This window comes from Pistacia vera, unplaced genomic scaffold (genome assembly GCF_008641045.1).
Source record: "Pistacia vera cultivar Batoury unplaced genomic scaffold, PisVer_v2 Contig35, whole genome shotgun sequence".
Taxonomy (NCBI): domain Eukaryota; kingdom Viridiplantae; phylum Streptophyta; class Magnoliopsida; order Sapindales; family Anacardiaceae; genus Pistacia; species Pistacia vera.
Window position 1 is genome coordinate 1,185,182 of NW_022196168.1, and position 10,488 is coordinate 1,195,669.

General features: G+C 34.4%; 3 protein-coding genes across 3 annotated transcripts; 2 read left to right on the forward strand and 1 right to left on the reverse strand.

Moving 5' to 3' along the window:
• The first annotated feature begins 1,378 nt into the window (after positions 1 to 1,378).
• Positions 1,379 to 3,133, forward strand: LOC116139321 (pentatricopeptide repeat-containing protein At2g29760, chloroplastic-like). The gene has a single exon (XM_031425000.1). The coding sequence runs from the start codon at positions 1,507 to 1,509 to the stop codon at positions 3,067 to 3,069; it is 1,563 nt and encodes a 520-aa protein (XP_031280860.1). The 5' UTR covers positions 1,379 to 1,506; the 3' UTR covers positions 3,070 to 3,133.
• Positions 3,134 to 4,918: 1,785 nt separating this feature from the next.
• Positions 4,919 to 5,570, forward strand: LOC116139322 (kunitz trypsin inhibitor 5-like). The gene has a single exon (XM_031425001.1). The coding sequence runs from the start codon at positions 4,920 to 4,922 to the stop codon at positions 5,535 to 5,537; it is 618 nt and encodes a 205-aa protein (XP_031280861.1). The 5' UTR covers position 4,919; the 3' UTR covers positions 5,538 to 5,570.
• A 22-nt stretch (positions 5,571 to 5,592) lies between these two features.
• LOC116139323 (putative GEM-like protein 8) lies at positions 5,593 to 7,617 on the reverse strand. The gene is made up of 6 exons (XM_031425002.1): positions 7,486 to 7,617; positions 7,218 to 7,367; positions 6,871 to 6,951; positions 6,355 to 6,629; positions 5,995 to 6,173; positions 5,593 to 5,635 (listed from the first exon to the last, which is right to left on the reverse strand). The coding sequence occupies exons 3-6, from the start codon at positions 6,932 to 6,934 to the stop codon at positions 5,626 to 5,628; spliced, it is 528 nt and encodes a 175-aa protein (XP_031280862.1). The 5' UTR covers positions 6,935 to 6,951; positions 7,218 to 7,367; positions 7,486 to 7,617; the 3' UTR covers positions 5,593 to 5,625.
• Between the last annotated feature and the right edge of the window lie 2,871 nt (positions 7,618 to 10,488).

Sequence of the window (10,488 nt, forward strand, 5' to 3'; positions counted from 1 at the left end):
TTCTTCTTCTCCATTTTTGGTAGACCCAGTGGTGCCTACAATTTGGGGAGTAGATGAGTTTTTTTCTGTTTCTTTAAGGATCTCAGCCATTATAACTTAATCGGGAATGGCAAGGAATGACAAAAATGCAAAGAGCAAAGAAATTAAGAAATTGCAGAAAATTGGAAGAAAAAACGAGAGAAAGAAAGGTGTTTGAATCCTGTTGTGAGAAAGAGAAACTGAGAGAAATGTGTTTTGCCTTTCAAATTTTAAATCAACTTCTCTTTATTATACTTTAACCCACAAATGTTTAAATCTTTTCACCATAATCCCTTTTGCTGCTTTAATTACATTTAAGTGTGCCACATCATATTTTTTAACCCAAAAAAAATCAAAAAGATTTTGATGGCCATTTTGTTAAATGGAAACTTGAGATGGCCTGGGAGTTAAATTTCCTCTGATATAGTGAGGATTACCTTAAATAATAAGATATATTCACTGTCCGCTGACCAGAAATTTGTTAAGAGTTCATACAGTTATCTAAAATCCACCTAATTTTCTATTAAACCTGACTCTCTACACATGCCAAAAAGGAAATATAGAGAAAAAAATTTGACCAATAAAAATTTGTTTGTTTCACCTATGCTGAGAGCCTGTTTGGTTGGGCTTCTTTACTAGACAAAATAACTTTATTTATTTATTTTTATTCTTTAAGCACTTTCAAATTTTCTTTAGGTTGTATGGTTGCCTTTCAAAAGTGCTTATACTGTTATAAAAAAGCTAGTTTACAGCTTATGGGAGAAGCTCAAATATAAACTCCTTTTGAGCTTATCAAAAATATTGAAATTTCAAAAATAACCCTGCTGAATCTTTTAAATTTCTCTTGATCCATGTATATTAAAATCCCTTTTCGTAAATTAATATCAGAAAGCTCTTTTACTTTTTATTAGCCAAACAAACTACTCTAATAAGCTCGTCTTCAATAAACTCTTTTTCTTTAAGCTATCACTTGGACCTTGAATTTTGCCGGAAATTGGATTTGAAATATAAGTTTTAGCCTAGCCCAATTAGGAAATAATATGGGCGAACTTATAAAAAGGATGAACTCACTCAAGTAAAGCCCAACGAGGCAACGCCCAGCAGTTGAATTTAGAGAAGGAAAGCTGACTTTGGAAGACGATGGAGGAATCTCAACATCTTCAAGCAATAAATTCAAGGATTATTCAAGCTTGAAATAACATTGAGCAGTTGCGTTTGCCTCGTTTGTCACATGTTGGATTGCCATGTATGTCTACCCTCAGTATTCTCATACATAGTGTTTATTGAAAAGCAACTCTTCTCCAAATCGAACTCAGGTTTCGACTTTTATCGCATCATGTTCTCCATCAAGCAACTCTTGTCAAAATCTCGAAGGGTGTTGAGTTGGATTCTGTAATAGAGTTTAATTACTAGACATTGCTTAAACAATGAGGTATCGTCATCCAAATTCTCTATGAATGTTTCAAACAAATTCTATTAGCCCAAGTTATGAACTACAAACACTTACAAATTCTATTACGCCAATGTAATACTCTTGAATTCCTGAAACAAATCCACGCTCAAGCAGTAACACTTGGAATTCTCCACCATCACCAACCTTTTGCGTGCAAATTACTTAACTCTTACGCCAAATTGGGAACCTCACAGGAACCCAACGCACTCTTCAGTCAAATTCAAAACCCAGATATAGTTTCATGGACATGTCTCATTAATCTTCACGTGCAAGTTCGAGAACCCAGAAAAGCTTTGTGGGTATTTTCTCGTTTAATTTGTAGAAATATAGAACCTGATAGCTACTCTGTTGTTGCTGCTTTATCAGCTTGTAAATGTATAAAAGATTTGGCTTGTGGTAGGATAGTTCATGGGATAATTGTCCAGTTTTCATTAGGGTTTGACCCAATTGTGGGTAATGCGTTGATTGATATGTATAGCAAGAATAAAGATATTGAATCGACTGAGAAAGTTTTTAAATGTATGGAATGTAAAGATATTGCTTCATGGAATAGTTTGCTTAATGGGTTTGCAATGGTCAATGATTTGGAATCTTCTCGCCTGGTGTTCGATGAAATGCCTCAGAGAAATTCGGTTTCTTGGAATGCAATGATAACGGCTTATGTTCGAGGGAGGGAAATAGTTGAGGCATTGGAACTTTTTAGGGAAATGAAAGCAGGAGGAGAGTGTTGTACGGTGATTACTATTGTGGCTGTATTGTCGGGTTGTGCTGACATTGGAGCTCTTGATCTTGGTAAATGCATTCATGGTTATGTTAGTAAAAGTAATCTTGGTTTTGGTGTTACTGTGAATAATGCTTTGATGGATATGTATGCAAAGAGTGGATGTCTTGATATGGCATTGAAGGTTATTAGTGAGATACGGGAGAAGGATGTGTTTTCATGGACTACTTTGATATCAGGATATGCATTTCATGGTAAAGGAAAGAATGCTCTAGAGGTTTTTGGTGACATGATAGAATTGAAGATGAAACCGCATGAGGTTACATTCTTATCAGTTCTATCAGCTTGTAGTCATGCAGGGTTACTTGTTGAGGGTCAGAGATTGTTCAATAGGATGAACAAATTCTATGGTTTGCAACCCAAGATTGAGCATTATGGTTGCATGGTGGATCTTCTTGGCCGAGCTGGGCTTTTAGAAGAAGCTAAAGATTTTATTGAACAGATGCCAATCAACCCGGATGCTGTTATTTGGAGATCATTACTTAGGGCTTGTTTGGTCCATGGGAACTTGAATTTAGCTGAAATGGCTGCAAAAATGTTAATTGAATTAGAACCAGATGATGATGGGGTTTATATACTATTATGGAATATTTATTTTGCTGCAAATAGGCAGGAAGATGCATTAAAGATGAGGACGTTTATGCAAAATCAAAAAGTAAAGAAAAAATCTGGGTGTAGTTGGGTTGAGGTGAATGGTGTTACTCACGAATTCAAGGCTGACTATGTGATGCACCACGCCGGAACAGAAATTTTCTTGGTTCTAGAAGGGATCAATGAGCAAACAAAGTTGGATGGCCAATTTTTCGTTTTGGAATGAAAGTGGACAATTATGTTGAGGGTGAATCATTTTTGGAAGACATTATGGCCATCGAGAACCTAAGGTAGGAAATAATTCATTCATCTCTGGTTTTTTTGTTTTTCCAATTTCTGTTTCAAAATGAGGAAGTGTTACACTTCCTTTATTACAATCTTTCTTATTGTGATAATAAACACACCAAACAGTTTATTCTTGTCATTCCTTTTATATTATTCAAATTAGCACTTCAGGGTTCAGTCAGTTATTGGCGCCAAAAAGCTCCTACATGTGCACGTGTTAGGTGAATTTTTTATACTTTTTCTCATTTTATACAGCATTATGTTTGCCATATATTTAAGTGATTGTGTTTATATGTAAGGGTAGTTGGTTTCTAAAAACTGTGTTTTTATTTTTGGTATTCTGTACTTCTGTTTATTGAGATCAATCTAAAACTATGTAATCAACTCAAAATTATGAACTATGATACAGAATGTGCTCATTATGGGGTAATGGTAGCTGAATAGTATGGCTCTGATTGTTTGATTGACAACTGTATTAATACCATTCCTTTGCATTTAATTTAGTGAATAAAAAGCAGCCAATTTGGAAATGCTTTAACTCTGATATTTAATTCTTCATGCAGAAACACGGCATAGAGTTACCAGGTTTGAAGCATATGGCAAGCTTGTTATTAGGACTTATAACACGAGCAGGTATACATATCTTTTTGTTTTATTATTTGATGGTTGTAATGGTTGCACATGATCTGATAAGCTATATTAACTTCTGGCACGACCCTAACTCCAGCTACTACAATGCACATCTTGTAGTGTGTTCCTCTGGCTTTAACTCCTTTGAGTTATTGCATACCTAACCAAGTCTTATTATTCATTATGCCCTTTGTGGTCAGTAACAAAACTTCTAGCTGGCTGATTTGACCATCTAAGCGTATGCACCTTGTACAGAATAAGCATTCCTGATGCCTGCAGTTTTCAAACTAGGCCGGGAAAAAAAGATCATTTCAAGGAATTTTTAATGTGCATGAAACCAAAGATGTTGCCTATAATCCTAATCAATAATCAAAAGTATAGTTAGTTTTCCGTTCCTTTTCATATATGTTTTAGATAAGGTGATCACAAAATTAACCAGTGTATGACAACACATATAACTAGCAAACAAAAAGGAAAATAAATTTGTTGAAGTTGTGAGAGGCATTGCAATTGAATGCCTTTGGGACTTGAACTGAAGATATTGTAAAGAATGAATAAATATATACAGATCCCTTGTTAACTCAACCAAATTCTGACATTATCATATTGCTTTCAACCATGCCATGTGAACTAAATGGCCAAAATATTGACCAAGACATTTTCAATTCTGCCCTTATCATCTAGATTAGGAAATGAGTATTGCTGAAGGATTAGGGTGTTTTGACTTTCGATTCTATGTTAAATCTTTGACTTCATAATTAAGTTAGGTTTTTAGTTTAAAACTTATGATATTAAATTATGATGGTAGATCTTCCAAGTTAGGCTGCAATTTCACTTAGCAATATGTCAGATTAGCTCAGACAGATTGCTTATACATATATTTTTAGAAAATGAATATAATGTGCTAAATGCATTTTTTGCATTTTCCTTTAGAGAATACTTGATATTTTATATATCGATAGCTTGATTAGCATTGGATCAATTCAGTGCATGAGAAAATCCTTGCTTATCTGAACTGATGGCTTGGCAGGTTAGTCAATTCAAGCCAGCTTTACGTGTCTTCCACAACTCCTCAACGTTTTAATAGAGATCATCTTGTCACGAGCTCTATAAATACGAGCTCTTCTAATTCATTTTCACGTAAAAGCAGCAGTGATAACAATGAAATCTACATTAGGAGTACTCAGTTCTTTCCTTATCTTTGCCTTTGTGACTAGGTCATTGCCTGTGGCAGCCGGTGCTACACCTGATCCAGTGCTTGACATCGCTGGCCAGAAGCTCTGCACAGGCACCCAATATTACATCTTGCCAGTTGTCCGTGGGAGAGGTGGTGGTCTTACTCTTGCCAGCACCGGGAATGAAACCTGTCCTCTTGACGTTGTTCAGGAGCAACTTGAGGTAAAAGATGGCCTGCCATTAACAGTTTCACCTGTGAACCTCACAAAAGGTGTTGTCCGCGTATCCACTGATATGAACATCAAGTTCTCCGCCGCAACAATCTGTGTCCAATCCACTGTGTGGAAGCTTGACAGCCATGATGACTCATTGGGACAGTGGTTCGTGACATCTGGCGGAATCGAAGGAAATCCTGGTCGCAAAACAACGAGCAACTGGTTTAAGATTGAGAAGTATGATAACGACTACAAGCTTGTGTTCTGCCCTTCAGTGTGTGATTTCTGCAAAGTTCTATGCAGAGACATCGGCATTTATATTGATGGCAGGATACGCCGCCTGGCTTTGAGTGATGTTCCATTCAAAGTCATGTTCAAGGAGGCTTGAAGTTGAAGATCCTTTCAATAAAAGTTTTTTCAGTAATGCTCCTTGGAAATTCCTCCTTGCTCATTGAACTTTGTTTCTTGAGTTTAATTTACCTTACACTAAAAATGAATAAATTAAACTCTGTTAATTATGACTTGAGAATGCATAAAGTTTTATTATAATCAAATTAGCAATAGAAACGAATAAAACACCATTAATTATGTTCTGCAAATGCATGAAGTTTGATATAAAACACAAGCTTTAATTTAAATGTGTTGTTAACATGTGTTTAAGTTAATAATAAGACATTTAACACAAAAAAAATATGAAATAAATTTATCCATAACCCATTTTGCTTAAAGACTTTCTAGATACATTTGTAACACAAAGTAAGCACTATAGTTTTAATTGTTGTACAAAATCTAAAAAATTGGGTAATCTGAAAGCTAATTTGGACTGGAAAATATAAAATAATTACATTTGATTGGCCTTGGCAATGGCCTTCTGAAGATTTCGGAAAGCTTTTTCATAGCGCAAGAAACCCATAAACCAAAACTCAAAGTCATCCACTGTCACAATTTCTATGTATTTCTTCTCTGGCTTGTTCAAGTTCTCACTTTCATGAACATTCTTTATCTTCCTTATGGGTATCATAACCTGTAAAAAACATTTCATATAGATCAACACAATTGCATTATCTAAAATGAAAACTTTTTTGACAAAGTCTGAATGATCCTGATATGGATTATAATGAATCGTCGCTCGATTCATTATAATCCATCCGAAACTAAGAATCGTCTCTAATATTGAATTAAATCTTGATTAGAAATGAAATTACCTTGTATGGAGATCTAATGAATTGGCCATCAGAGGAAGAGAAAGTAATGGATCTTTCACTGCAAAATGCAACTTTCTCAGTAGAAATAAATAACAATCCAGCAATAGGACCAGAAGTTGTTGATAAATAACATTGTGAAGCCTTCAATAATTCTTCGTTTTCTCCCAATCCAAACACTTGCTTGAAAATATTTTCCCTCCCTCCTTGTTGAATAATTCTTGCCCCCAAACTCAACTTCCCCTTCACTGTCTCTGAAAACTTCACCCCCATTTTCACTGAAATTTCACAAAAATATTTAATTATTAACATGCAACGTCACATTCATAATACATATTGCCGTGTTACAGATCGATAATGTTATTAGACCAATAGTAAATTTTTATTTTTATTTTCCTTATATTAGTGTTATAATTAGTTATAACATCTTGATTTATAAGTTAATTTCTAGTATGTATAAATTATTTGTGTCGATAATGTTATCAGACTAATAACGTTGTGAGATTAGGAAGAAATTACCATGATCACAGAAGCTGTATGCAAAATTAGTGTTTTTCCTATCAATTTTTTTCACCTCGATCATCTTCTTTTCTTCTTTACCTGCAGTTATGGAGAATAGGGTTAATCTAAACTTCTTTGTAAAGAAAAAGTACTATATCATACAAAAGAGAAGAATAATAATAAAAAATAAAATAAAAAACAATTTAAAAAATATATATAATATATTATATTATAAGATTTGTATACTTTAAAAAATATTTAGGATGAAATTGTATGCCAATTTAATAAGAACTTTCAGAAGATAAAAATTAAAAAATAATAATAATAAAGCAAAGAAATGGAGCAAAAGAAAAAAAGAAACTTACTGGTTTTGAAGGTGGGAGTGGCATAAGAAGAAGAAGAATAAGATGGACTTGGAAAAGAGAAAACAGTTTCAGAAGTGGAAGAAAATCTTTCTGGGCTGCTTTCAAATGACTTCGTTAAGTTATAGTCTTCATCTTCTTCTTCGTCATCTTCTGCAACAACAACAACATCATCATGATTCTCCATGTTCAATAAATATTTCTGTGAGGATGAAGATGAAGATCAAAATGTATATAATAAAGGATATATAATGTCACATTAATTATAAACCTTGATTTAGAAATTTAGAAGTTTCTTGTAAAGTTCTTTACATGAATCTTCAATAGATGAAGAAGGGAACAGTCAAGTTCGTCGATTAGTTGATGTGAATTCCAGGCAGTTTCTGAAAGCTTGGAAGTCTTTTATAAGTTATATTCTCCTCCTCTTAAGATAAGAATATATCCTCTAGTCAACAAAGATGACCCGTGTGGAATCAGGGCCCATGAGGGCCCATCTGTTATTGTCTTATTAACTTCACCAACCCAAATAGTAGGAAAACTTATTTAAAAAATAATAATATGAGATGAAAATTCAAATGGGCCTCAAATGCTATTTATTGGGCTGAATATGATTAAGATGTTAAGGCCCATTAACATACCATTGAAAGAGAAGCTTTGTGAAATTGAATGCTTTTGAAGAGCAGCTCCACTATTTCACTTTATTTAAAATACCTCTAAATCATCCAAGTGATCTAACTCAAATAAATATCTTAAGAGAGCGTTTGGTTCAGCGAATATTGGATTACTGAAAAGTTAGATTACCTTGAAGATTACTGGGAATCTTTAGGAAAATGTGTTTGGTTGATTGGTGGGTATGTTATATTAATATGTTTGATTGGAAGGAATAAATTGGTGGGTATGTTATTTAAATTACTGAATTGTCCTCTGATTAAATATTATTATTTTTCAATATTGATTATTATAACCCCCCTGCATTTAAAAACTTAGCAAAAACAACCATTTTCGGCCTTCTGTGCGTTGTTTTGGCTACGGCAGTGGTTGCCGGTGGCAGGCGGTGACAGGTGGGTGGGGGTGGTGGCTTGGGTGGGTTGCAATTTGTTTTGAATTCAATGGTAATTTTGTCCAAAAAGTTAATTAATTGGGGTGAAATAGTAAAAGCCTTTTTCATGTAAATTAATGTAAAAATAAGGGCATTATTGTCCTAAAATGTTATTAATAAGGGATAAAATTGTAACAAAAAAAGATTACCCTAGTAATCTTAGAATACCTAAGAAAATGGAGGTAATCAGATTACCTCCAATATTACTAACAGTAACTACTATTGGTATTTGAAGATTACTGGAATCTTATATTACTTAACAACCAAACGTGGTAATCAAGTAATATAAGATGATATAGCCCCAGTAATCTCATGTAACCCCCAACCAAATATCCCCTAAATATAATGGAGTTCACCATCTATTTTTATCTACTACACTCAAATACTTGCCAAAATACGGTCATTCTGTAGTGGGTTATGATATAATATCGGTTTGACAACATTATCGATCAATTCAGCCTCTAGGCAATACTACACTTATAATCCAATCTCACAAAATTTCTCTCACAACCTCGACATGGTAGCTCACAATTGGTTAGCTCCCAAATGGGTCTCGCTTGCTCATTATGGGTTCCGTCTGCCCAATTACGAACTATCACGTCAAGGTTGTAAGAGAAAGTTTGTAAAATTGGGTTGTGAGCCAATATCTATAAATTAAAAAAAANAAGTGTTTGTTTACAATTAAGAAAATGCTAAAAATGAGTCGCATTATAATGTTGAGACCACATTTATACATGCATATTACAAATTCTATGGTTTAATGTTGCAAGTTTATTGTCATTATTATAACGATAGACGTGTAGTATGTTCATCAAGGCTTCTAATATATATTAGATTTATTTAAAAAAAAAAAATAGTAAATAAGTGTTAATTTGTAGTAACTAATAGTAGATCCTTATTTATGACTAGGGGTGAAAATCGAGCCGAGCGGCTTGAGCTCAACTTGACTTTGGCTCGAACTCAACCCAGCATTATTCGAATCGAGTTCAAGTACCCATATACTCGACTCTATTTCACCCCTACTTATGACAGAGAATAGTTAATTTGTAATAATTAATTTATATGCATAATTTGACAGAGAAGGGTTAATTTGTAATAAATAATTTACGTGCATAATTTTTCTCCAGTATTATGAAAAGATGCTAATTTTAAGATGCCCATAGAAGTAGCATGACAACCCTTAAATTTGAGTAAAATACATATAAGCTCACATATTTCTGATACTAGCACTAACACCTCCACTATAGCCATTGTTATTATTTGCCTAAATCTAAGTAATGCGGCCAGAGAAAATTTAGCTGCCTGACCATCCCAAGTTTCGATTTAAGAAAATGGCCTTGAAAATGTTTTTCATTTTTTTTTAATTTAGAGAAGATGACGTGGCATAGTTAAGATTAATTAAACACGTAAAATGGGTTAAAATGAAAAGATTAAAACATATGTGGGCCGAATATAAATAATGTAAGTTTTTAAAATTTGAAATTTATCAAAACAAGCCCCACCTATTCACCTCGCTTAATCGAAATTCATTAGGGCAAAAAGCGATTTCTTGAACCAAAGGGAGACACTGCGATTTTTTTCGATCGAACCTGCAAATTTGCACCCTAAAATCAATTTCTTGAAACCTAAATGGAATACAGTCGCGATTTTCGGAGATATAGTCGCGATTTTTGATCGATTTCTTGAACCCTAAAATCGATTTCTTGAACCCTAAACAGAATCTGTGCGATTTCCTGCGATACAATCCACATTTCCAATCGAAACTGCAAACTTTGACACCAAATTCAATCCAAAACCATGGCTGACACTCACAATGAGGAGGAAAACCCAACGCCACTTCGAATCCTAGATTCCGGTGGCACAAGCAGTTCAATGGCTGCTCTAGTGGATCATCCGATCAGTGAAGGTGGTCCACAGGCAGAGGAGACGACGGCGACACCACAACAGAGAGAAGAATCAGCAAACGGTTCTAAAGACGAGGAGTCAAGCGAGAATTCAAGCTAGGAGGAGGAGTCCGAAGAGAATTCAGGCCAGGAGGAGGAGTCCGGTGAGAATTCAAGCGACGAGGAGGAGGCCGACGAAGAAAGGGTACGTATTTGTTTTGGGAATATTGCTTGTACTGTCGCTTAAGCGATTAATCTCTTTTACTCATGATCACTTAAGCGATACAAAGGA

Bases quoted from the DNA above. Each gene is read 5' to 3' on its own strand.
- LOC116139323 (XM_031425002.1), bottom strand. From the start codon at position 6,934: ATGATCGAGGTGAAAAAAATTGATAGGAAAAACACTAATTTTGCATAC. The intron at 6,630-6,870 runs GTAATTTCTTCC...GTGAAATTTCAG, and splicing joins ATACAGCTTCTGTGATCATG to TGAAAATGGGGGTGAAGTTT. The intron at 6,174-6,354 runs GTAATTTCATTT...TGTTTTTTACAG, and splicing joins TCATTAGATCTCCATACAAG to GTTATGATACCCATAAGGAA.
- LOC116139321 (XM_031425000.1), top strand. From the start codon at position 1,507: ATGAACTACAAACACTTACAAATTCTATTACGCCAATGTAATACTCTT.
- LOC116139322 (XM_031425001.1), top strand. From the start codon at position 4,920: ATGAAATCTACATTAGGAGTACTCAGTTCTTTCCTTATCTTTGCCTTT.